At 43.3% G+C, this 27,489-nt stretch overlaps 1 protein-coding gene across 6 annotated transcripts in view; it reads left to right on the top strand.

The window, feature by feature from the left end:
• LDB2 (LIM domain binding 2) overlaps positions 1–14,435 on the top strand; it is a 334,412-nt gene extending 319,977 nt beyond the window's left edge. Inside the window, exons 6-9 of one of the 6 annotated variants that reach the window (XM_054581964.1) lie at positions 4,702–4,825; positions 7,326–7,477; positions 10,029–10,171; positions 13,109–13,222. In XM_054581964.1, the coding sequence (XP_054437939.1) occupies positions 4,702–4,825; positions 7,326–7,477; positions 10,029–10,133 (381 nt within the window). In that variant the 3' untranslated portion in view covers positions 10,134–10,171; positions 13,109–13,222. Of the gene's footprint in view, positions 1–4,701; positions 4,826–7,325; positions 7,478–10,028; positions 10,343–13,108 lie in introns of those variants that run through there. The other 5 variants (XM_054581963.1, XM_054581960.1, XM_054581961.1 and 2 more) reach the window with 5 other exon arrangements.
• The last annotated feature ends 13,054 nt before the right edge of the window (positions 14,436–27,489 follow it).

Genomic DNA, 27,489 nt, shown 5'->3' with positions numbered 1-27,489 from the left:
AGCTGGTACTGACATAGTAATCCTGGGCAAGCTTGTGTATAAACAATAGGTGGTTCAAGCTCAGGGGACATAATCCATCATTCTGAAAAGGCAGAATTAAAATGTTGGTAGTAGACTAGTCCTAGGTTTGGAATTTAGCCCAATGCCAAGCCCAGAGCATCACGTTTTAGGCCAGAGCCAACTCCAACAGGCACCGCTTAGCCTTACGCTCAGGCAAGGAGATGAGAAGGAGCGTGAGTACAGCTAAGGAGAGTCAAGTTTCTCCAGGAGAGCTGTCAGGTAAAAACAAAGGAAGACTGTCCGTCTGCATTTGCTAGGCCCTTTGTTACTGTGAAAAGGAGGGCATCCTGGGACTGAGCTAAGATCTCCCAGCCTACCCAGGACATGTAGTAATTGGGCATATACACATGCATTTGCACAAAGCATTCTGCACAGAGGAGGCAATCAATTATTTATCAAATGAACAAATTCATTACCTCTAAGTCCACAAAACAATGCCTAATTTGTCTGCCATTAGCAAATGACTCCTTGCTATTAATCTGGCCAAGATATCTATTATCCATCCATCCATCCACACTCATTCAGCAAGTCACTGTTGCGGCTACAGATTTTGGTTCCACACCCAAAGAGTCAGGGCTGAAACCAGAATCCCAGAAAAAAGAAGTCAGAAACACAAGGGGAGCAAGCCCAGCCTAAAACTCTCACAAAGTCTGCAAAAAGGCACCGTGGGAGATTTGCTAAGAAGGGTGATGGCTTTGGCGGGGTAGGGCGGGGGGGTTCCTAACTAGGCCTGGGAGGGACTTTACATTCAGGGGCTTCCTGGCAGAGAGTTCCCACTGCCCGAGCATTCTCCTCTTACCCTCCTCCCGCCCCAGGGGGAGGCCAAAGCGAACGCAGCCCCGCTCAGAGGCTGCTGCGGATGCTGCCAGCATGGTCTGTGGCCCTTCTTTTCAGGCAAAGAGACTGGCCTCTGGGATCTTTGCAGACAAAATTGTTCTTCAGAATCAAAGAACCCTGTGTTTTTATGTTGATTTCCATTTATTTGTGTTTGAGTGATGTGTGGGTATATGTGTGTGTGTCTTGGGGAAAAGGCATCTTTATTGTATCCTAGTTCATGCTTATCACTAACCAGGGGTTCTTTACCTGGAGGCAATGGATGGAGATATAAGAAGGTTTATAGACCTCCAGATATTCTGTACAAAATTGGAAAGACAGGCTGCAGAGCCTTCACCAGATTCTCAAGGGGGACCGAGACCCCAGAGAGACCAGGAATCCCAGCTCCAGAAGAACTTGGCTAGTAACTGGGGGAACCCGCTTACTCCCCAAGCCGCCTTCCTAATCCCATTTCATGATGCCCTGGGCCTGGGCTGTTGCCAGATGCTGTGGCTTGCTGACCAAGAGGCAGGCTCTTGTCTGAGCGTGTTCTGCCACCTGCAGCACACAGCCCAGCAAAGCCACCAAGCTCCAAGGCAGAAAGCTGAATCTCGTTCGCATATGTGAATAAGGGCTGCCGCTGCCTCACCAGCCCAGAACCCTCCACTGGAAGGAAAAGATTGGGATTCATGATTAGTATTCAGAGATGTAAATTCCTTTGGGCTAGATTACAGCATTGGGGGATATTTTTACATTAAAGGAGAATAGAGAAATCCTGGGGATTAGCGCCTGAAAACTGTTGCCCAAAACCCAGAGTGGAAAGACACTGGGAAAAAGCAAGATAATGAGCTTGTGGGTTCTCACCATAAATGTGACTCTTCCATTTCCTAGCTAGTTCAATGCTCCTAGGTCCAAATGGGTCATCTGTGCCATGTAACTTGTTATATAATGAACGGTTGCTTCAGAAACGTGGGATTTCCTGAGATGCATGAAGTGTAAACACAGGGTAGTTTTCTCAATGTGCTTAAGTCATTTTGAAGGGAGCTGAACACTTTCTGAGACCTAGATTGTGGTAGTCTCATCATTATGTCTCCAGCCCCTAACAGAGTGCCTGACACTTGGAAGGAAGTTCGATAAATGCTTTTTGATCTAAAGTAATAAAAATGTGGTTTGTTGTGCAATCAGCGCTGTGCTTGCAAATACGTAATCATAATGCCTACAAGTTATTAGACATATTATCTCAAATTCCCACAACAATATCGAGATGGGTATTGTTTTACAAGTGAAACTGACACCCAGCATTAGTGAGTGGCTTACGCAATGACACGCACCTAATGACAAAGTCAAAATCTCAGCTTACAAGTCCATGCTTGTTCCACTCCCCGCGTGCACTTTATATTCATTGTAAACTCACTTCTCAAGAATGGGACTAGTGGTTTGAAAACCTTTTTAACTTTGATTTTAAAAATATGTTTTCCCAGTCCTTAGAATTTCTCTGAAAACCTTCTTGCTTTTCTAGCGCAAACGTTGTCTGACCCTCTCTGAATGCAGGAATGGTCCTCCCTGGGCGGATAATCCATTCCGAGCTCGGTTTGCAGAGGTGACGGTGGAATCCCTCGCTCTCCTTGGCCCCAGCGTGGGTGGCTGGGGGAGGCTGCAGGGGGTCCGTAGCGTGCACAAATTCCGATTCCAGCGAAGAATTCTTAATAGAGGAAAGCACACAGAGTCTTCACAGATGTGACTGCGTAGTAATCCGCCCTCTTTCACACCTTTTCCTTATTAACAACTTCAGTTTCAAAATGGAGTCCAAGGTAAGCAAGGAGATAGACAAGATTGAAGATATATCGTAACTAATCCAGAGCTCATGAGGGTACAGCCTGGTTCACTAGGGTTCTGGGGTGGCCTTGTTTGGCTCACGTTGTGCTGCTGTTGGTCCGGCTTGGCAATCTTGCCCTCTTCCTCCAGGGAAACTGCACGTGGAAGGAGATGACAGCTGGCCCTGCAATGGGGTTAGTGGTTTTGGCCAAGTTTAGATCATCAGTCGGTAAAAAGGGCTGAAGCGGTTTTTTTTTCTCAATGAAGATAATCTTGATTATCATGGGTAGACTTGAGAGAAGAAGAAAGGCATGGGGAGGGGAGGGGCTTAGAAGAGAGTAAAATATGAGCCAAAAACCATGGAATTTGTGCATGTCTTGCTGTCTGTATCATAAAGCCCAGCAAGTGTAGGACAGTGGACCTCAATTGTATTGACCTACACTGACCTAATTGTATTGATCAGAATGAGCTGGCAATATGGTTTTTTAAAATGCAAGTCAGAGCCCCACCTCCAGCCCCCGTGAAACAGAAAGGGCAGAGCCTGGGAATCTGCATTCTAACAATCAGCTCGTTTTGTTTTGATAGAAATGTTCCTTAGAGCATACTTTGAGGAACATTCGCATAGGAAAATCCTCCAGTCTTTCTAAGAATCACTCTTTAAATGCATCCATTCCTTTGAGCCAAACCCAGGAACACAGAGATAAAAGGCACAGTCTTGGCGTTCAAGAAGTTCAAGGTCAAGTGGGAAATGTTGACAGAGCTGGAAGCAGATGATTCCAAAGTGAGAATGAATATGCTTATAGAGCAGAAGGGGCTGGTGCTATGGGAGAACTATAGCGAGCACCCAACTCAGCCTGCACAGGAAGGAAGGCATCACAGAAGAAGCAACTTTGTCTTCAAGGTTAAGGGGGCATAAGCCAGGAAGAAGGGAGGGAAGAGTGGCAGGTGGAGGGGACCCAGCGGACAAAAAGCAGTGAGTGGGGCCTCCAGAGCCGCTTTCGAGGCGAGGAATGGCAGCAGGGAAGGGGGTAGAGAAGGGCTGATGAGGGAGGAGACTGCACACCTGCCTTCCAGAAAATGACATTCTTCCACGTGGGAAGGTGCTTTGCCAATGTGTGTCACTCTAATTGCAATGGATGCCTCAGTCCAAGTTGTGGTCTTTGTCCTTAGATACTCTCAGTGCAGCAGTATCCTGATAAGCTTCCAACTGAGAAGGAATTGAGAAAGCCCATGGCAATCTGAATGGATTTACCTTCTTGTTCCATTCATTAATCTTTGTCATCAGATAAAGTCAAGCTGAACTTTGGACTAAAGTAAGGCTGAAAAAAATGGAAGTAAGGCAGGAGGAAGGTGACCGTGTGCAGAACCACACAGAAAGCTCTCACACGGAATGAATGCCAGCATGTTATACACATTACAATCATGTGTAAAATACAAATGAGTACGTGAAAGAAATTAAAGTGTTCATAATGGGTCTTGGTAAGAATTAGGATCAAAAAAGTACCTGTAGTTGCCTCCTTGTTCTCCCAGGTTTCAAAGGTGGCTTTCACTGCTTCGGAATCTACATAAACTGGCATTGTGAGTCACAGCAGGTGGTTTTACAAACAGAACAACAGCAAAAGCTACAGTAGAAATCAGGGCATGCTGTGCTCCACTGCAGAGAGCTTCTTTTCTTTAACCAGAGGAAATCATTTGATTTTGGAATAGGGCTGCATATATCCACCCAACAGGCTGGACAAGCTGTGCGCGCGCGCGTGCATGTGTGTGTGTGTGTGTGTGTGTGTAAAACGCATTCAGCTATAATGTGATATTATAAATGATAGTAAATTAGGTGGGTTTTTATCAAATGTTGGTAATATTTCTTTTCCTTCAAACTTGTACAGAGAAAATCAAAGCCAGGGGAGAAAAAGAAAAGTAGCCTTAAGCTTCCTAATTGATTCCAGCTGTTCACATTATTTATTGCAAATAATATTATCAAGTAACAAAACCCCCACGCCTTTGAACTTCTTGCAGTTGTGTGTAATACTGGAGCCAATGCAGGAACTGATGTCGAGGCATAAAACTTACAACCTCAGTCCGCGAGACTGCCTGAAGACCTGCTTGTTTCAGAAGTGGCAGCGGATGGTGGCCCCGCCAGGTACGCCTTGTCCTTCGCCCTCGTTCTGACTGCATCTTCTGGGGCTTCCTCTGGGGGTGAGGCGATATGAAAGGGGAGGAAGTGATCATAAATGCATCAGGAAAAAGAGTTTACTAGGGATATTCTGACCATGACTTTGGACTCAGACACATTGAAGTTGCAAGGGGCAAACATGCATCGGTGCCATCTACCATATCCTTACGTGCCAGATTGGAACCTGAAACCCAGAGAGGTAAAGTGATTTATTTAATGTGACTGAGAAGATCTTGGGCAAAGCTGAAATCAGATCCCAGGTTTCCTGTCTCTCAGTTCAATGGTTCTTGCACTGGACAAGTCAGCTGGCTTCTCATGGCCTGCTGTCCTTTTGTTTCTTTTTAAGTAAAATGATAGAAATTACAAAAATGGAATGAAGTTGAGAGGGAGGGAGGAAGGGAGGGAGGGAGGGAAGGAGGGAGGGAGATGAAAAGGAACTAAGGAAAGAAGGCAAAAAGGAAGGAAGCAAACATTTTTCTATGTTTTAAGAGATATAATATCAAAGGAAACTCTGACCATGAAGAGAATACATAAAAGATTCCATTCCCCCACTTCCCTAGAATGTAGCATAGATACTAAAGTCTCCTGTGAGGTTCTGAAATTACTGCTTCAAGTCATCATTAATTGTCTTTCTCTCTAATACATTTTCACTGCTAGGCATGTGTTGAGACTCATTGATTATAAAAGCAAAGTGTATCCTTTTGCTAAAAATTATTTTTAAAGAGTAATTATTAACTCAAGGCACATAGCTTTCTGAATCACAAAATATAATGATCACCTTCCACTGGTAAGTGGCCAGGAGTTTTAGATAAAATGAACATAGCAGATATAACTATGTACATATTTATAAAGCTGAGAAAATGATCATTGTTTTACATAGAATAGTTGTATCCCCATCTTAGGAGAATTTTACAAATTTAACACTTTTAAAAATATATTACATGGACTTAAGTTGACCTCATTTTCTTTCTTAATATCAGTAAGCCTTTATGGGGAAAAATATTCCACATGCTTAATGCTTTGAGCACCTATATTTTCCAACGTATGCATATATAACTCATATGTTTTGCATTAATTCAGTCACTTACTGAACAATTATTTACTGAGGTCCTACTAGATGCCAGTCACTATTCCAGCCACCAGCGGTACAATACTGAGTAAAAGTCACAGTGCTGGCCCTCACAGACCTTCCATTCTCTTACTGAATCCTCATGATATAATCTTATAAGCTATTTATTGTTATTCCCTCTGTATATAACGGGCCTGAGGTTTAACTCTGCCAAAATCAGTTTCATAACTAATCAGTGAAGGAGGCCTATGGCCACCCAAGTTCATAATTCTATTACCATAGCTACTCACTCTCAATGGATGTAATCCAGAGTATGCTATTTAAGTATATTTCCCCTAAATTTCATGAAGAAAGTATAGATATCAAAAAAGTATCAGATTTCAATTATTGAGGGCAAAGAAAAAGAGATGCTCATCAGAGGAAACCTGGGCATTTTCTTGACTTTAGAATGTACTACTCATCTCTTATCTAACCCTATGAGCTAGAACAATTCTATTCCCTTGTTTCCATAACTTTCAGAAAAAACACCTATAACTCTCCATGCACAGAGATGTTGAGTCCTTTGATGAATCTATTTGAACATAAGAGACAAAATATTTCCAAAAGGAGAAATGGTATATAATTAGGAACATAATTCTCTTCTTCTTAACCAAAAGTTATAAATAACTTGGTAGACTAAGTGATCTTCAAATGAGCCTTAAAGGAGGTTCTCCCCATCATCTATCAGAAAATGATGCAAGGCACTTTTGCCTAGTTTCTTTATGGCCCTCTTATCTTCTCTCCACCAGAGTTGAGTCTGTAGTAGGGTTAGCAAGAAGGATGGTCTTACTTACCATTTTCAATGTCCTCTTTTTACTTGAGCATTTTGAGGTATAATAGTGCTGAGCTGCAATGTAACACTTGACCCGTAGGTGCTGCTATTACACACTGGCTCACTAATTTAACTAAGCTTCCACTTTCTGTCACACCTTGGAGGTCCCCTAGGGATCCCAGAACCCTCCTTTTGTCATAAAGAAGAGGTAAACCAGAGAAAAAGTATTTTCCAAATTTAGGTAATGCTAATAATCCTTCTAATTCAGCTGTGAAAGTGGTATTTGCAGCTCACCCTAAAATATATTAATAGATTATGTATATATGAAATTAGAAATAACAAATGCAAACCATTTTCTCTAGATATGAAGGGAAAGAATTGTGCACATTTTGTGCTAAAACTCAGCCAACAGCTGTCTCCTTTTTTTTTTTTTCTTTCTTTCTTTCTTTCTTTTTTTTTTTGAAAAGTTGAAAGCAATGGGAGAGATGTCAAGGGTCTACTCTTTTTCATTTACAAAAACAGCAGCAGAGGGACAGTATCTGAGGGTCGCCCTGGACCTGATCCTCCTTCCATTTTCCATATTGCAGCAGAACCCACAAGGCAACCAACAACGAAACGGAGAAAAAGGAAAAACTCCACCAGCAGCACTTCCAACAGCAGCGCTGGGAACACCGCCAACAGCACTGGAAGCAAGAAGAAGACGCCGGCCGCCAACCTGAGTCTGTCCAGTCAGGTACCTGTAAGTCTCGCTTTCCTTTTAGGCCTGAAATCCTGCCTTTGCCTGTCCTCCGGTTCCAAGGGGCCCACTTTCAAGTCTCTCTTAGCTGAAATACAGTCTGGGCAGCTGGCGGTGGGGGAGGGGAAGGCAGGGCTGGGGATGGGATGGGAGGGAGGGACTCTGCCATGGAAACCTACCCCTGCAAACTGGGACTTGGAAAGGCATATTAGGAGCCTGTGCTGCAGTGGGGCCTGAATTAACAAGCCATCAGTCACAGACAGGAGATATGTCACTTAAGGTTTAATTAAAATATCACTGAGCAGCGTGCCTGGTGGCATTCCAGGGACTCTGGGCACCATCACCGGAGACCCTGCGCTCCGCTGGAAGCCAGCTCCTGGCACGCGGGCTTCTTACTGTAATTCGACTGGGCATCCCCGACACGGGCGTCCCTCTCATTTGGAGGCCTCGGTAATTAACACAGCCACCGAAAGCGCAGCTTAGTGGACTTCACGTTAACCATTTCACCAGCTCAAGGGGTGGGGGTGGGGTCAGCCCCTAGTTTGGTCCCCACTCTCTTGACCTCGGGACTCCTGTCTTTCATTTCTGGGTCTTGACAAAGAGGCTTCTTGGAACTCCGAAGCCGACAGCGGGGTCGCCTCCAAGCAGTGCCAACTCTCCAGGGGCTTCCCTCCTCGCCTGTCATTTCTTTCCCAACGCTGTCCCTTCTGCCTAATTCCTTCCAAATCCCTCAGCCTAGAATTAGAGCATGTATCGCTTTTAAATGTTTATGTTCCTTTCAGCATTTGCTGTCCCTTCTCCGCACCACGGTTGTGTGTGGGTCGTCCTTCTCTGCCTGTGTCATGTCGCCCTGCCGCAGGTGTGTGACTGTCATTTGAATCCCGACACTTTCCTAGAGCCTCGTGGACAGCCTCCAGATACCATGTCTTCAGACATGTGCCCTGTTTCTTGTTACTTCCCTCCGCCAATACAAGTTCACCTTTGCCCTCTTTCTCACTTCCTTTTCCCTCCTCGTCTGTTGCCCTCACACTCCTTGTCCTGATTCTGCTCCATCTCTCTCCATGAGAGCGGACCTTCCTTCACGGCGGTTCTCCCCTTCTGAATGTGTCTTTCAAACCTCTCCCTCCATTCTTGCTCACCTTCCCCTGCTCAGGTCTCTTTGGCTACAGCCAATCCCTTCGGTACCTGAGAATTACCTGGGCCACTGGGGCTGTGCGTCCTCCGCAGATGGAGGATGGTTTCCGTTTATTACAAGGAAAACCATCTGTTTATTACAGAGGGTGGCCAGCCTGCGGGGCAGGAGCTATTTCACTCTAAGGCCACTAGGAATTACAGTCCTTAAAGAATGCCAGTGTCACCTCTGGACTTTGAACCGGGCTAGCACCACTAAAGAGTCAGGGGGAAAAATACCAAGAGGAAAACAGAGTCTTTTTTATCAAGGCACCAACAAGTTATTCCCACTCCAGGTTAAATTGGAAAATGCATAGAGAAAAATGGCCTGATAGAAATAAACCAACCCAAAAAGTCCATATAAGTAGTCAGTTTTATTTATTTGCTTAATCCTGGAGTTTTAGAAACTAACATTTGTTAGTTTCCTCTAGTAAATGAGTAAGGTGCATTCCAGAGAATTCTGGAACTGTGACATAGTTCCTTAAAGACATAGTGGCTGCAAGAAGTCAGATCAGTTCCACAAATGATTTCTGATCTCCTACTATGTGCCCCACACTATACTGGTATTGGCAACATCAACACTAAAAAAAAAAAAAAAAAAAAAAAAAGCCCAGTCCCATCATAAAAGAGTTCAACCAAAAGATAGCAAAGAGGTTCCCTGTCTCCTTCCAGGTCAGTCTGCTGGTGTCAGCCCACAGGGTAAAAGGCTGAGGAAGATTCCGGGGCCTAGACTGGGTTTGGTCGGCCATCCATTGCTGACGTCTGCCATGGGTAGAGAACAGCAGCAGATGTGTAGTTTGACACTCCTAGCCTGGTCAGAATCATTTTAATTTTATTATAAGGAGCATCTAGTTCATTCTGCTCCTGTCCTCCAGTCCAACAACTGGACAACTGGATCTTAGTGGGAGATACCAGTGTCAAGAGGATTTTTAATGAGTTGAGACCCTTTGGACTTTGTGAGAACAAGGCATCCACTGGAAAGTGAGGATAGAATTTGAGTACTATCCCCAGACTATGCAATTAAAGATGTTTTAATTATGTAAAACTTAACAGATGCTCAAGAGAGGCAGAGAAGGCAACCAGGTTAGGAAAATGTGCAAACTTCTGAGTGTACTCTAGTTGAATAGATGTTAAATGATATGTATCAACTTGTAGGGACCACACGTAGTAACCCTGTCTACCGAATTACCAACAACCTTATTGCTTCAATATCATAGAAATGCGAACTGCAGACATACATGGCTTTCTTGTCCAAAGGCATGGACAGAGCCGGTGTGCCACCGCGACCACGGCCGTGGTCCCCGTGGCCGCCGTGGCAGCAGTGGGTGTGTCTGGCGAGGACTAGGGTTTAATCCTTGGATTCTGCTTCTCACTCCATGAGCAGGGGCTAGGAGCCATCCCGAACTGCAGCCTCAACCCTGGGAGGGATGGAGACCTGTGTCATTCAACAGCAGTGACCCCTTCTGGCCAATTTAAGGAGAAGCATTGAGGGGCCCTGAAAGGAGTCACTTCCAGTCCTCCTCAGAGGTTGGTGGTCCTTGCACGGGGGATTGATTAGCAAGAAGATGTGACATGGGCAAAAGCTGGTGGCACGTCCAGGCCTCCAGCTAGGAGCAGAGAGGTCTGCTTCGTGGGGAGCTGAGGGCACATGGGTTGCTCTCAGCTGGACCATTATTGCCTTCTGGGGACACACAGCTAGCAGAGATGGGAAGGAAATGCACTCTTGTTGAATGTCGGGGGGAATGTTTAAAGATGTGGGGGGCGGGGAAAATGATGCCAACATCTCCTAGTTCGAGGCAGCCCAGAACATGCACTATACCTCCCTTCATTTTGCGTGAGAATAACTATCAGGACAGCGTGAGCAGAGAACCACTCCCTTAGTCTAGAAGCTTGGAAAAACCAGGGTGAGACATGTGCCTAATTGCATAAGTAGCCTCAAGGATCCCTGTGCATATAAAGTCCACGGCACACATCTCTTTATAGCTTGCCATCTGTTAATCACGCACACACGTACACACATGATTATGTATCTGGCTAAGGCTATTTCTTACAATCAGTAAGGCAAATGGGGCATCTCTCTGGAATATAGACTGCTTAAAAAATATCTGTGCCTGGGCATCTTCTCCAGCTGTTCTTAGAAAAAAGATCTACTAAACATACTACAAGCCTATATCAGCCTCCATCTGAAGTGATTCAAATTGCTATTTTCATAGGACTTTTCTTGAATGACTGTTATTTTCGGATACAACAAAGGCATCTGGAGTGTTGGGAACTTTTTTCCTCATATCACGCTTAAGTTGGCCTCTTATTTTTCTCCTCTTTTTCCAGTTATGCTTCCCTCCTCACACTCAACCAGCCTCTCTCGATAACCTCAGACTCACAGTACTAATGCACACCCAGGTGGTGGGTTCTGACATCTCGCTCCCGCCTGGTGACACCTTATGCATGCATTTTCCAAGCCTGTCAAAGCATGCCATGTGTTGTCATGAAGTGAGGTTAGCCCTCATGTTGTTCTCTGCCTGAACTTGCCCTAGTCTTTCCACCCACCTTTTTCCTGATCATAAGCTCCTTCTCCTAATTGCCTGTGACTACGTGGCACTTTTTTAACCTGAATACCCCCCGTCGGTCCTATGGCAGCTGCCCTGACTAACCAGATAACATTGGCGCCTCTAAAATCGTGTCAGTTTTCTGGCCAAGCACAGTCTGTGTCTTTTGCGTCTCACCTTAAGAGTCCTCATGAGTCCCCTAACATGTCATGATTATGTCTGGCTCTTCGCTACATAATAAATACCTTCTTGGAAGCGCACACCTGGTTATCCTGCCCGTACCTACCTTGCTGCATGTACCCAGTTCATATTTTAGGCATTTACTTCATCTGGGACATTTCTCTTTAAAATCATTTTTTTAATCAGATCGCAAGAGTGATTTGCCAGAAAACACAGTTGGCAAACCTATCGATTATCTTCCCATAATTCTGGGGAAATCAACCCATCAATCAAACAAGGTTTTCTAATGCAAAATAATTCAGGTGGTAAAGAAGGGATTTGTTCAGTCGGCACCTTCAGAATTCTAGCTGGGATCTGGAGCGCCTTCTGGACCTTTTCATGGCCTGGCCAGAGGCGTAGGTTGCCCAAGAAAGCCTTCTCTTGCTCCAGAGAAGAGAATTTTTGCCCAGTTGTGAAGGTGCTTCATCAGCTTAGCCTCCCTCTCAGGACACACACCCCTCCGTCTCAAAGGCATCTGGACCAGTCCCACCTTGGCTGGCCTCGTGGAAGCTCAGGGCAGCTGGGCACTCTTGTGGAGTCACTGCACTTTTAAGGAGATTGGCGCTCAGAGCTTGCGCAGCAGTCTCCACCTGACAGGTGTCCTGTCCATTGCCCAGGTCATCCACCAAGCCCATAAGGTCCCCTTTGAACAGAGAGACCGGAGCTGTGCCCTGCACACGCATCCTTCTCCCTCATCCTTGTGCCTCTCAGCAGTGGCTTCCCGGTGCTCCTGGTGACGGTGGGGGCGGAGGGGGGTGGTTTCCTTGTGAGCACGGAAGGACAGCTTTGCACTCAAAAGAGGGATTAGATGGGTTCTTCTTGCACGCTTCCATTTCTGATGACTGCTGGCTTCATCAGTGTAATTATAATTAGCGCTCTTCATCTTCCTTTTATGGCACCAGCTGGACGGACGGGTTCTTTTTACTGCCCAGATTGGTGGCGGGGTTGCCTGTGTGGGGATAGGTGACAGGCACCATGAAATAACAGATGGTAAATTCAGGGCTTGTTGGCAATCAGCAGGTTTTTGCTAATGACTTAATTAGCTATGCAAATTGTCAAATCAGTGTGAACATTGTTTTTATCGAAAACTTTACCTAAATTAATTACCATAATTAAGTAGCAGAATGTCAAGGATATTGGCCGCATAAAAGGGCCTGACTGAGGAGAGAAAAGAGAGATTCTGTCTTCAGTTACCATGTATACCATCCTCGGGACAGAGAAAATGCCATTCGGAATGGGTGGCGTGAATATTCCAGAACTGCATCCTACCCGTGTTCTCTGCTAGTTTCCAAAGGCCCCAAATAAAAGTGGTGGATTTTCGGAGGTATTGAGAAGCACCCCGGCAGAAGGTTCCACCGCCCTCTCAAAAGTCCCCAGTGTCGGCAAGTTAAAAGCGTGGATTTTTTTAATTTTGAAAAATCCATTTTTTTATTTCTGCAGATTGCTAGCATTGCTCGTTCTCCGGTGTCAGGCTGCGCACTAAGGACATAAACTCGCGTGGTTGTTACACGCCAGGAGGCGATGTTTATTTCCTGTAGAAATCAAATATGCATCTCGGCCCCCCGACATTGAGACTTGACCCCGGTGTACAGTACACGAGTGTGTCTGTCCTAGGTCCCCCAGCTCCTCCCACTAGTGTTTTAAGCTGAGCTTCTCTCTCCCAAGGTTTCCCTGTAATAATGTCAGCTGCTGTTCACAGGATGTGATGGTGGTAGGAGAGCCAACTCTGATGGGAGGTGAGTTTGGGGACGAGGACGAAAGGCTAATCACTAGATTAGAAAACACGCAATATGATGCGGCCAACGGCATGGACGACGAGGAAGACTTCAACAATTCACCTGCCCTGGGAAACAGCAGCCCGTGGAACAGTAAACCTCCCGGCACTCAAGAGACCAAATCAGAAAACCCCCCGCCCCAGGCGTCCCAGTAAGGTTGACCGGCACTGGAATCCACTGTCAATAGGCCCGTGGGTTACACTCACTATCTCAGATCCCTACTTACAGGAGAGGAAGGAGGAGACATAAAAACTTTTTCACGCAGATACCTATTTCTAAACCGCAGTGATCTGAGTTTCTTTCTTTCACTTTTTTTTTTTAAATTGAGAGGATCATTCCAAATAAACTTCCGTGACCCTTCCCTGGAGGCCTTCACAGGTAACACAGATACTGGCACTGATAGTAATTAAAACAAGAGCAGACGCTAGCGCTTCTCCTAACACGGTGTTAACCACGTGTTTGTTAATTTCCTTGTCCCTGCATCAGACGAAGGCCATACCGTCAATAAGCCCTCAGTGCTCAGGAGCTCATTACATGCCGAACCTAACTACAGATGACTTTTTAATATTGTAAAATATTTTCTGCTTTTTGACTTGCATCTGAGAGTTTCTTGTTTCAGTAAAAAAAGAAAAGAAAAAAAAACCCGCTTTTGGAAAGTAATTTAAATGTACCTTTTTTCCCTTCACCTTTTCTCTCATTGGGTAACAGCTAAGAGGGCCCAGCAGGGTAATTCATGAGCGAGCGAATGCCGATCGGTTCTCCAGCCCGAGGTGGTTCCATTGAGCCTTAGCGCTGAAACAAGAAATGTCTTTTTTTGTCATCAAAGACACCAAGGCAGATTTTTTATGTAAGAAGGACACTTGGCCCCTTGAGAATTTATGCATTGGTAAAATTGCTGTTGATCCAAATATTTTCAAGCCATGTAATCCATTACTTTTGTGGGCAGTTTAATAAATCTGAAACTCTTTTGTGTTTTTTATTGTATCTGAGTTGACCGTTGTTTCTTTTCATCATATATTTCTTGTATAATATTTTGTAAAGCCCTCGCCTGGTTCTTTTATGGGGATTTTTTTTTTCTTTGTGGGCAATACCAGTGTATTTATGTGAAACTTTATAAGAGAACTAATTTTTCCATTTGCATATTAATATGTTCCTCTACACATGTAAAGACACAGTGGCTCCGTGTGTTATAAAACAGCTGTATTTTATGTATGCTTTACTGATAAGTGTGCCAATAATAAACTGTGTTAACAACCCAAGCAGTGAGTCTGGCTATTTCTGAGCACAGGCAGAGACATCTGCCCACAACTATGAGAGGTACTGAGCGTGGGTTTATCGCCCAGGCTCCACATGGAGTGGAATTATAAGCCCTGTGCCCTCTTTGATAAAGGATGGCTTCTTTGCTTGCCCCCTGCGCTGTGCTTGGGCAGACACAGGAGGGCCTTCTCTGCGCAGGGCACTGTGCTGGCCGAGGACATGACGAGGAGAAAGGAAGGACTGGCTTGTGTCCCTGGAGGTGGCTGAGTAGAAGGGCAGTGGCTTTTGCACGCCGAGTACGCAGTCCGCACCAAACAACTCTATTTCAGCTAATCCTCACAACTCCACTACGTGGGCATTAATATCCCCATTTAAAAAAAAAAAAAAATCAATGCTTTGCTTGTCTGTTTTTCTAAAAGATTTGCTCTATGGAGAGCATGAAAAATTTACTTGAGGACTTTTTTGTTTCAAGAACTTTCCTCCTATTCTTCTACTTTGTACCAATGAGGAAGATGAGAGGGGAAAAAACCTGTTAGCATTTCTGAGTGTATATTAAGTGCCAGGCAGTGTTAATTTATCATCTCAGCAAATTCTAGAAAGGAGGGTTTGAAAAAGAGAAGCGAAGGGAGAATGTGTGTCTTAGGCTGGAATTTTCATGAGCAGAGCCTGAGACCATAGTTCCGAGATGCAAGATTTACTGAGGGAGGGTTCTTCAGAGAAAAATAGAAAATCTTTAAGGGAGTGAAGGGAGCAAAGTAAAGAAGGGGAAGGAGCTTCGGGAAAGCTGTGGACTCAGGTAGCGCATTGCCTGGGCCTGGGCCCGGGCCTGGGCCATGGGGGCAGACCTCACTGCAAAGTTATCCCGCCCTGGCTAGCCGCCAGGCTTTTGTGAACCTGTACCGATCAGTCCTGGCTGGGGCCATCCCCAGGGTGCACGTGGGATTGTAACCTTCAAAGCAGTATGCCTCCCGTCACCCGAGGGCATTTCTGCCCTGAGAAGGCCAATGAGAAGGCAACACTCCTAGCATCTTGGCATGGGAGCGCTGGTCTCCCAGAGGGCATCCGGGCTTGACCCCAGTACGTGACGTACTCTGTCTCATAGCTCACGGGTGACACAGTTGGGGTTGTAATTTGGATCTCCCTTGACAACAAAGCCTGGGTTCCTTCTAGAACATCACACTGCTTCCTTAGACTACTACCATTTTAAGGAAAATGTGCAATGTAATAGCAACAGAAGTAAAGGAAATACAGGGAAACAGCTGCATCCTGCTTCCCCACCACTAGGAGAACTTCTGGTTTACCCCCAACCCCACCTCACCATTTTAGGTTTCCTCTTATCCTTTAAAGTCACCAATATGCAGTCATTATAGATGATGCCAAGGAAAATTTGTTGGATACCTGTTCCAGTTACCAATTCTTGCCCAGCAAATCAACCCCAAACTTAGAGACTCGGGAGGGCAGTTTCTTAACAGTTACCTTTCTGAGACCTCCCTGGCCTCTGCCAGGTGCTCTGCTCTTAGGGACCCCGATGCTGGCTGGGCCTGGGGCTGTCAGAGGCTTCACTGGGCTGAACCTCCAAGATGGTGGTGCACTCACATTGCTGGTTATGGGGTAGGAGCTTAGCCAGGGCTACTGACCACAGCGCCTCCCCCATCTTCATGGGGTCCTCCCCGAATGAGGAGTGGGTTCTGGGAGGGAGGTTCCAGGAGTCAGCCCCCCAGGAGAGGAGAAGCCTAAGCTGCCAGTGCCTGGAGCTGAAGCAGCGTCCCCCGTCTCTGCGCCAGCGATCACAGCAGCCCACATGCAAGGCCTAGAGGCACGGACTCCCTCCTTGGTGGACGAGCGGCATGTGCCTACAGAGGGGAGGACCTGATGGCAGTCATCTTTGGAAACAGACATCTACAAAATCCAGCGAAGTCCACAAGCTGGTTCTCATTTACCTACACTTGTATCTTTAGCCCCTTGAGCCATTTCTCCATCTACCTACACTCCTCCCAGTTTTCTAAACACACTGAGGGTTCATGTCCCATGTGTCTTTGCATATGTTTTCTCCTCTTGGAGCGCGGACCCCACCTTCTCACATAAGCAAAGCTATTCATCTAAAAGCCCTGCTTCACTCTCACATCGCCTGCGCTGCCTCCCCAGCTCAGCCTGTTCTCGGCTGAACGACGACACCAGGTCACCCAAGAGCACTTTGTTTTTGCTTCTACCTCAGCACTTTCCTTACAAATTAGTGTTGAATACCCTTCCTTGTCCACCAGACTTTTCTCAGTCTGAGCAATCTGACATTTCCACTGAATCCTCTGTATCTAAACTCTATCATACTTGTTGGTAGGATAGATACAGTGAACACATTCAAAGAAGAAATCATAAAACTACCATTTACCACTCTTTGCCCTGTTACATTTCAAACAGTCAGTAATGCTATGGCCCAATGCAGGGTGACATTTATCTCTGTAGGTAAATAGTTGTAAGGTGAGTGATGGGTGGAGAGATGGGTATATTCAAGTTTCTCAGAGGCCAAATCAGCACAAAACATTCTACAAGGCTTTGGCTGAAGCCTAACTTCTACTAGAGAAAGCCCAGGAGATGTGTCAGGCCCAGAATCTTCCCAGGGTGACCATTTATTAAATATACCCTATGTGTCAGCCACTTGCTGGGTGCTTTGCCTGAGTGGCCTCAAACTGCAGATCCAAGGATGGTGCATGAGCGAGGTTTTGCTTTGTGACATTCTAAATCCCAGCAGCCTATGGCAACGAACATTTTCTCACCGATGAGACTGCATGTCACCTGGGGCCACTGTGCTTCAGGGCTGCCCCTCGGGTCTCCTTCTGGGTCAGTGGCTCCCCAGGGCATGCTCCCCCCCTTGGCAGATTCTGGGAGAAGTGACGATGAGAGGCCAAGTCACACGTGCACATCTGCTGCTGTGTGCATTGGCTGAAGCAAGTCACAAGGACAAGCCCCACGTCAGTGGGTGGGAGATATGCTCTGCCCTCTGCAAAGTCGCACAGCGAATGGCATGTGAACCCCTGGGAACCCGCCCTGACATGGTGACCTATGCCCTGTTGCCTGAAAAAATTCTGATGGCTTGCCAACATTTAAAAACTGATGCATTTCCTGGAAAAATTTAAAAATTTTCTTACTTCTCTTACGAGCCAATCAGATATACCAACAGCAGACTCACACTTCTAATCCTTAGATGGTAGCCGTTGGCTGGCACGGCGTCACGGCATCACGGTTCTCCTGCTTAGATTTCTCCCGCTTGCCACATTAGACCCATTTCACTCACTTTACCTGCCTGGCTTCTGTCCGCTGCTGCATCCGTTATACAGTGGCTCTCTGCCCGTAAAACTGCATTTGGAAATGGGAGTTATGGGCCCCATTTTACAGATGTGAAGACTGGTGCTCAAGCAAGTTAATTTGCACTATTTGTCACAAAGCTAATAAGTGGTGAGGTTCGTTTGGAACCTGGTCCTCTGGGCTAAAGGCTGTGCTCCTTTTACCAAACCACACAGGTGTAACGGAGGTCGCAATAGTGGTGATCCTCTGTGTTCGAGGGTAGGAACATAGCAAGCGTGATCATGTTGGCTCTTTGCAATAGCTCAGTGGACAAGGTAAGGTTATTATCCCTATCACCAACATTGCAGATGGGACTTAGAGCAATTAAACAGTTTACCCAAGGTCACAGAGTCCTTGGCAACCAATGACAACACCAGTCACCTCAACTCTGATTTGTTAGACTTACTGTCAGGTACATGCATAGTCTGCAGGTTGGGTGTGTGGAGGTGTTGTCTGACCTGCAGGGGGTCTTGGCATCCACCTTTCTGCCATTCACTGTGCATCATCAGGGGCTGTTACGGAGTGTTTCAGAGATCAAGATGTGCCACCTACCTGGTAATAGAATGAAGCGGGAACACCCCCTTGAGGACCATGAAATCTCAGAAGCATCTGAGAAAGGATTTCTAAATAAGTGGCCCAGTCCCTGCGGAAGTTCTTTCTCTCTCCATTTCTCTTTACCCTTGAGGTGAACATTTAATGCAATAGAATAACACAATCCACGCTGGTATTACATGGGGAGGGATGTAGTGGGAACAAGGCCAACAAGATCTCTATTTTCTTAAAGCAGAATTGGCAGCATCCTTGGGATGTTCATTTTATGTACCTTCTTATATTCCAGTTCCATAAAAAAAAATTACTAGGCTTTTTTCCCCTGATTGTTAAATAATACATGCTCATTGTAGATCATTTGAACAAACAGGAAGAAGAAGAAATAAATTCCACTACCCTGGTATAACTATTGCTAACGTTCTGATACATAATCTTGCTGTATTTCCTCTTGGCTCATACACATTACAGTGTTGGTAATAGATGGACTAGACAGTTACATATCCTGCTCCTTGCCTATAATGTATCAAACCACTTTGTTAAGTATTCTTTAAAAACATGATTTTAATTTCCATATAATGATCCATTAATGGAATATACCATAATCTATAAAGCCATTTATTTATGGCTGATCAACTCCCTTTTTTCCCATCCCATTAGAATTTCATAATCATTAATAAGCTGGTCAAAGGTTGATAAGAGTTTGCTAAATCAAAATTCATTTTTTGGGAATTTGCCATGTGCCCAGCACCACAATGAACATTGAAAGGGATTTCTGGCCCTGGTTGGTGTGGCTCAGTGGATTGAGTGTCTATTTGTGAACAATAAGGGTCGCTGGTTCTAGTCCCATTTAGGGCACATGCCTGGGTTGCAGGCCAGGTCCCCAGCAGGGGGCACATGAGAGGCAACCACACATTGATGTTTCTCTCCCTTCCTTTCACTCTCTAAAAATAAATTTAAAACCTTTTTTAAAAAAAGAAATTACCTCTTTAAAAAAAAAGAAAGAAAGGGATTTCTGCACCTAGTCCCACCTTCAAGGTGCTTACAATGCACTTTGAAAAGAGGACAAATGAATAAAATGCTATCCAAGCATATAAGGCTAAATATACTCCAAGTGTAATGAAGCATAGGGAATAAAAACTCCAGGCGTCGAAAGGTATAGAATTCATATTAGTGCTTTGCATCTCATTTAATCTCCACTGCAACCACGGGAGGCACATGTCTTTAAAATGAAGCTCGGAGAGGTAGAATAACATGCCCAGAGACGCACAGATAGAAAATCACAAGGTCAGGTTGGAATCGGCATGCAGCTCCGAAGACTGTCCTTTCTCTGGTTAGCCCCAGCAAATCCCCGGGGAAACGGCAGAGGCTGTGATGGAGTGTTGGCAGGGATGACTTCCTGACAGAGTGTGAGATGAGACCACACACTGATACACGAGCTCACATTCGAGGACCTGGTAGCTTCTGGGAATTTGCTCTCTAGCCTCACCTCCTTCTATTCACCTCTATTGTCAAGATGACGTCTCTGATCAACAGGAATATTGAAAAGTTTCGGTTGAGAATAAAACTTATTGCCTCAGTACTGTGGGTGTTTATAGAAAGGTATTTCTGCCCTTGAAGCCACTGGGCTTGAAATGGTTATTAAAACTGAAAGGTTATTAAGACTATAAATTAAGAGACTGGTGAAGTATTCTCTATGGTCCTTCCCAGGCCTGTTTTGTTTTGTGTGTGTGTGTTTTTTTTTTCCCTTGGTTCCTATTCATTCCAGAACTTCACCACCTGGACAGAAGAAAACATTTCTCATTTTCCAATGACCTTCAAAGAATCTCTGGAAAATATTTATTCCTAAGTTAAGCAAATGTGTTCAGAAGGAAGTTCTTTTTTGTATCTATTCCAGAGCTGACATGATGTATCTTGAGCTCTTTTTCAATAATAGGTCATTCTCTCTTTTTTAATGCTTAACTTGTTAAAAAGTAGTTATTTACCCCTTGGGGATTTGCAGATTCTTAGGTCCTATTCTAATGAACATGTTATTGCTTCAAGGGAAATTTGCAAGGATTCACAAATGAGTGTGAAATTGCTTTAATTCCCATGGCCTAGCAGAAGTCCACTGTCACAAAAGTGAACACAAGTTTTGTAGAAAGAGGAGATTTGGGGAGACTTAGGCATAGTCTAATGCACCACTTCTACTCGTTCTGACGAAGAGGGGCAGCTTGGGACTGTGTGAGGAGAGCTTCCCAGGATCATCTCACTGGGAGAGAAGAGCGGTGTGAACTGTTAGCAGTGCCTGACCTTGGGGGCCCAGATCCCTCGTGTTTGCTCTCCGTACCCTAGATCACCAGCATTTCAAAGGCAGAGACCTAAGGAGCCATCACAATTGTTTCCCCACGATAGGGTGACCGACCCCATGTCCCAGTTCCGTCCCGGTTTTAACGACCAGTGTCCCTTACCCTAGGAAACTCCTCAGTCCCAGGGAACCTGCCCATTATGTAGCCAAACGGACTTACCCAGGATCACGATGACTACTACTTATTTATCAAGCACCTTTTACATTCCAGGGACTTTGCACATATTGCATAGCCACACAGAAGGGAGGTATTAATGTCATCATTTTTATAGGCAGGGAAACCAAGGCAGAGAACCATTGAAATGCCCAAATACCTCCAGCTAACAAGCAACAGAGCTGAGATCCAGTCCTAGAGGTGTCTGGCTACTCAGCCGGTGATTTCTCTGTTATGCCCTTGGCTCCAAACTTCTATTCAAGTGCAATACATGAAGTCGACCAAGAAGAACAATCAAGAATGGATGACCCTGGCCGTGACTGGTGTGGCTCAGTGGATGGAGTGCTGGCCTGCAAATCATCGGGCCACAGTTGGATTCCCAGTCAGGGCACAGGCTTGGGTTGCAGGCCAGATCTCCAGTAAGGGGCGCGCAAGGCGCAACCACACATTGATATTTCTCTCCCTCTCTTTCTCCCCCTCTCTCTAAAAATAAATAAATAAAATCTTAAAAAAAAAAAAAAAAAGAATCAGTGACCATGAGACAGCCAAAAATACCTGAGGAGCCAGAGTCCTGGTGTGCAAACCAGGTACCCACCTGCCTCCCACACCATCACTTTCAGTTTTAGGAGAATTCCACTAGCTGACTGAAAGAGTCACCGCGCGCTACTCAAGTTGGCTAATTGGAAAGGATTCAGACAAATGACATCAGGAACATACTGTGGGCAGCCATGGATTATTCCATTTGACCAATGAAAACCTTTCTTCCCCTTTTAATGCAGGCTAACCGGCCTGTTTTAATGACTCACCTGTGGTTTGGCTCGGGCAAGAGCGCCATTAGAAACATCTGTGGCTGCTTTGCGCCTCGGCCCCGTTACCTCTGCATATACTGGGCGAACTTCGATCACAAAGTAGTAACACAAAAATGTTTAACAGAACTGTAGACAAAATATTCTGAATCACTTAAACATTTAGAATGTTCTCCTAAATAACTATTGAGTCAAAGGAAACATAAAATTAATATGTGCATGCTATTTTGAAATAAAGAAATTGAAACCATTGCTCGTAAAAGCAATGGAATTTTTTCCCATTCTATTCTCTGGTTATTGCTGTGGCTTCAGCACACCAGTGTCTTAATTGGACAACGTTATTGAATTCTCTCATTAATTTTAATAGTTTCTCATTCCATTCTCCTGTGCTTTGTAAAGTATGTAATCAATTTGTCTGTAAATATTGGTACTTTTCTCTCTACCATTCCAAGAGATACATCCTCTGTTTTCATTTCTTTGCTTAATGCCTTGGCTAAAATTTAAACTATGTTAAATAGTGGTGGTGATAACAGACCCTTCTGTATTACTACTGGTTTCAATAAAATTGATTCTAGCGTGCTTCTTCACTTAATACAATGTCCATTCTATAATATGTAAAGGAAACAGTTGTCTGAGATTTCCTAATATTTCCTTAATCACTGATGAAAATTCGATTTTAACAAATGCTGTTTTGTCAACTAAGGAGATCGTCAAATGAACTTTCCTCATTTGTGCTGTAAATGAGATATAGTTTGTTAATTTTGTTCCTAAATTTGCTAGTTAAACATTACTTGGCCGTGGTAAATTATTTTCTTAAAATGGTGTTACATTTGCTATTATTTCATATATGCTGCATACATCTGTGTTCAGAGGAGAAGTAAGCTCTTGCTTTCCTCCTTTGTTCTATTTTTGTCCTATTATGCCATAGAATTGATCGTGCTATCTGCATAGAATAAGCTTGAGTGTCCTGTCCTTTCTGGGTTCCATAGTAGTTTATGTAGTTTAGGTACAACCATATGACTCAAAAGTGCTTTTGAAAGTACTATTATGATTTATTTTAGAAATGCCAGTTCATTTCAAATTGAAATAAAAATTAATTAATATATGTTACTATTTTTAGCATTTTCTACTTTGTTTTTCTCATCTTTATGGAACTGTGCTTTTGAGATTCATTGAGTTGAACTGTGACTTTTTAATTTTCATTCTTTGATACTGGATAATGATGCAATTCGAGACTAAGAATTTCCCTCCAGTTATCATATTTGAGGAGTCCTAAAATTTTATAAGGATTAACACACCCACTATTATTGTTACCACCTTTTTCACTCAACATTTTAATTTGCTTATATCTTAAAATGAGGATAATTGGAAATTAAGTGAAACAATACAAGTGAAAGAAAATAGTTACAAAGGTACCAGGCACAAAATAAAAAATACGGTAAATTAAGCCACTTTGCCATCATTAAGTTCTGGCTAATCAAACATGATGGCACCCCAGCTCCACTGAAGCCCAGCAGGATCCAGTCCTAGAAGGTTTTCATCAAGTGACCAGATCCAGTGTCCTGAAAGCATGTGTTCATGTGTGACACATGCTGCGTCTGTGGCCTCTTACAATGACACAGAAAATGATAGGTGAACCTATTAGAAAGAATACAGAATTATCATTTTTACAATGGCTTTGCTGAGGTATAATTCACAATGCATACAATATTTAAAGTATACAACTCAGTGGTTTTTAGTACATTCACAGAATTGTACGACTGTAATTAGAGTCAACTCTAGAATATTTTTATCATGCCCCTAAAAAGCCTGATGTCCATTAGCAGTCAGTTCCCTTTTACCCCGATCACCTCATCACCAGCCCTCATAACTAGTAATCCACTTCCTATCTCTATAGACTTGTCTATTCTGGACATCTCATATAAACTGAATCACGTAACATATGGTATTTTGTGAATGGCTTTTTCTCACTTAGCATAATGTTTTCAAGGTTTATTCATACTGTACCATTAGCATACACATCTATACGCCATTCTTTTTTATTGCCAAATGATATTCTATTTCACGGATATACACTATTATTAATCCATTCATTAGTTAATGAACATTTGGGTTGTTTTCACTTTTGACTATTGTGAACATGCTGCTATAACCATACATGTTCAAGTTTTTTGTGTAAATATATGCTTTACTTTCTTTTTGGTGTATACTTAGGAATGAAATCAATAGCTCATATGGTGACTTTATGTTTTATCTTTGAAGAACTCGCAGGCTGTTATCCAAAGTGACTGCACCATTTAACACTCCCACTAGCAGTGCATGAAGATTTCCATTTCTCCACATCTTTGCCGACACTTGTTATTATCTATCTTTTTATTATTATAGCCATCCTTGTGGGTGTAAAGTGCCAACTTATGATTTTGATTTGCATTTCTCTGATGGCTAATAATATTGAAATATTTACGTGTTTATTAATCATCCATAAAAACCATTATCTATTCCAAGGTCACCAAGATTGATACCAATGTTTTCTTCAAAGAGTTTTATAGTTTCAACTCTTACATTTAGGTCTATGATTCATTTTGAATTAATTTGTGTATGTGGTATAATGTGGTGTAAGGTCTATGATTCATTTGGAATTAACTTTTTGCATGTGGAATCCAACTGCATTCCTTCACACATGGGTCTCCGGTTGTCCCTGCACCATTTGTTACAAAGACTGTTTCTCCACATTGAAATATTTTTGCATCCTTGTTGAAGTCAGTTGGCCCTAAATGAGAGAGGTGTGTTAGTTCGTGTCAGGGACTCTCAGTTCTATCCCACTGACTTTATGTCTGTCTGTCTGTCAGCACCACACTGTCCTGTCCACATTGAAATATTTTTGCATCCTTGTTGAAGTCAGTTGGCTTGAGAGAGTTATTTTCGGGACTCTGTTCTTCTTTGTCTTCTTAGAGCACCACACTGTCCTGATCACTGTTGCTTTGTAGTAAAGTTAGAAATTAGAAAACATGAGTCCCCAACTCTGTCTTCTTTTTACACAGTTGTTTTGGCTATGCTAGGTCCTTTGCATTTACATATGAATTTTAGAATCAGCCTGTCAATTAAAACAAGAAAGAAAGAAAAAACAGCTGGAATTTTAATGAGGATTATGCTGAATCTGTAGGTCAATTTGGGGAAAACCGCTATCTTAACAATATCAGTATTATCACTTTTTGCTGGTGAAAACCCAGGACAATTAACTGAGAGTGTTTTTAATGATCACTTAGTCGGGCAGATACATTATAGGTTAAAAATTTGTACCTTTCATATATGTCAAAAATAACCACAGAGAACTAGAATGAACAAAAGTAATATATAAAATACCTAAGAATAACCTTAACTTTAAAAGTACAAAAAAATGTATAGAAGAAACAAAACTCTACTAAGAGAGGACATGAACGCAGAGCAACTACAGGAAGCTTTCATACGCAAGTCCCAGAGGCAGACCTCAGTTTAAGCTCTGCCCCTAATCAGCTGTGTAATGTTTAGAAAGACATATAATTTCTCTAGGCCTCATTTGTCCAATGAGTCCTATAATAGGGACCTATCCCATAAAATTATTCTGAGAATTAAATGAGATACCATTTATGTAGCACTTTTGGAGTATCAAAAGTAGTCATTAAACACCAAGTACTATTATGATTATGTTTCTACAAAGAAGCAAATTTATCTCAAATTCACACAAATATTCACTCAAAATCCCAAAATAATTCTTGTAACAAATACAATTCTAAATTTCTTTTAGAAATGTAATCAAGCACAATTGCTAAAATGTCTTTTGAAAAATAAGAGCAATTGGTGAGGAGAGTTTTTTCCTATTTAAATGCATTGTAAAGCATCAACAACTCAAAAAGTATTATACTGATGACAATTGACAGATTGTTGAACCAGAATACATTGCTTAGAAACAAAGTCTAATATGTTTAAGTATTTTGTTTATAACAGAAATGGCATCACAAATCCATAGGCAAGGAAATGTTATTTGATAAATGATTTTCACACAATTAGCTGACTATAGGAGGAGGATATAATCATAAACACTGATCACCCACAAGAGAAAAAAAAACAAGCTTTATATGGAGCAAGGAACTAAATGTGCAAGACAAAGCATATGGTAAGAAAATGTAGACCTATTATATATCTGATCTGAAATTGTTGACTCACATCCCAAGAATAAAAGCAATAGAGAAAAAAATTTCATGAAAAAATTGTTTGATTTGATATTGTAAAAAATTAAAACTCCTTCATAACATGAAAACCAAAAAGAAATCATTAGTTAGTAAAATTAAGTATCACAACTCTACTAGGCAAATGCCAACCATTGTTATTAAAATAAGAAACATGTATTAATTGTAAAAAATGGTAAAACTAAAAAAATAGCAAACCATATGATAAAATATATAATACTATTAATTATTAATAAATATATGACAAATGTTCAACTCACTGGTAATCAAAGAAATCAAAAGTCTAACTAACAACAGCCATCGACCTCTATCTTAGATGCTAGGTGCAGTAACCTAACTAGACTCCAACTCCCAATTTTATAGCCTGAGTAACTCCAGGGCACTCCCCACAAACTCTAATACTAACCCCTAACCCTAACCCTAACCCTGACCCGAACCAGGGTTCCTGCATCACGGCTCCATGCAGTCCCCCAACATTTGCATATGTTCTCTCTCTCACTGTAACAGACATGAATTGTCTTCTAGTCTTGCAACATCCATTCCTCTTTATTCTAGTAATAATCATCTATTTCCTTTATTTCCCTATTGGGTGAAATATTAACAGGACTGCAAAGCAAGTTGTTACACTGTCCTGTAGCCAAGGAAGTGGTTTGTGATCCAGAGAGATTGTTCATATTGCTCCTAGGAAATCTAGCTGGGGAAGAAAGAAAGCAAGCAAATAATCTCAGATGCTGATGGGAGCCACCAAGAACACAAAACAAGAGAGAAAGCTAGCACCTTCCTAACGCTGCTCTAACTAGGGGGCTGAGGTCACAGTAGGACTGGCTTGAGGTGGGTCACTTCTATGATAAAAACATGGATAGCCCCTCATTTCCACTGAAGTGCAGCAGGACCCAATCCCAGGATGTAGTCAGCAAGTGACAAAATCTAGTGCTCATGAAACCCGGTGCTTCCTTATACCACAAATGCATTGGCTTTGTCTTTTCATGATTTTTACATTCAGATGCTTAAGAAAATGTTTAGAGGGGTGGCCTCTCCTCTTCTACTTCTATTCTGCAACTGGACCTCCTAATTTGTTGTAAGAATTCAGATTTTCTTTCTAACACAATCTTTATTCTTATTGTATTGTTCAGAGAGAAATGAATGATGGTCTATTTTGAGTATTAATCTTCAGTTGTTTCCATGGATACCTGACTCACTTAAAAATGAAGCCAGGGGAAATAAGGGACTCAGGGGCCATAGAACCTATATTTGGTTCCTCACGAATGAAAAATCGGAGGCTCAGGGAGGTGAAGTTGTAAACCCCATTAGAGTGGGCGCCAAGTGGTTAAACAATAAAACTCCAGCTGCTATGTTTGGGAAAGAAAGAAACATGTTTAATCATTTTTACGGCCAATGTAATAGCATCTGAGTTTCTGCTCAAAGAAGAAATCCATTTTCAGATCAGACCGCAATCAAAGGGTTGCTTTTATTGGCCAGAGGAGCGGAGTGGCAGCTCACTGCCCGCCATACTCAAGGGGAGGGAGGCAGACGTGGAGCCCAGGCAGAGGCTGCGACGGGCAGGGCGCGGGCGAGCACCGGGCACCGGTACCGAGGACAATACCTCTCCAGAAGTATTTTTCAAGTGCCT

The sequence above is a fragment of the Pteronotus mesoamericanus genome, unplaced genomic scaffold (genome assembly GCF_021234165.1).
Source record: "Pteronotus mesoamericanus isolate MK-2021 breed Mesoamerican mustached bat unplaced genomic scaffold, CSHL_Meso_final contig_68, whole genome shotgun sequence".
NCBI classification, from domain to species: domain Eukaryota; kingdom Metazoa; phylum Chordata; class Mammalia; order Chiroptera; family Mormoopidae; genus Pteronotus; species Pteronotus mesoamericanus.
Note: the sequence above shows the minus strand (reverse complement) of the source record. Positions and strands in the feature narration are given on the sequence as shown.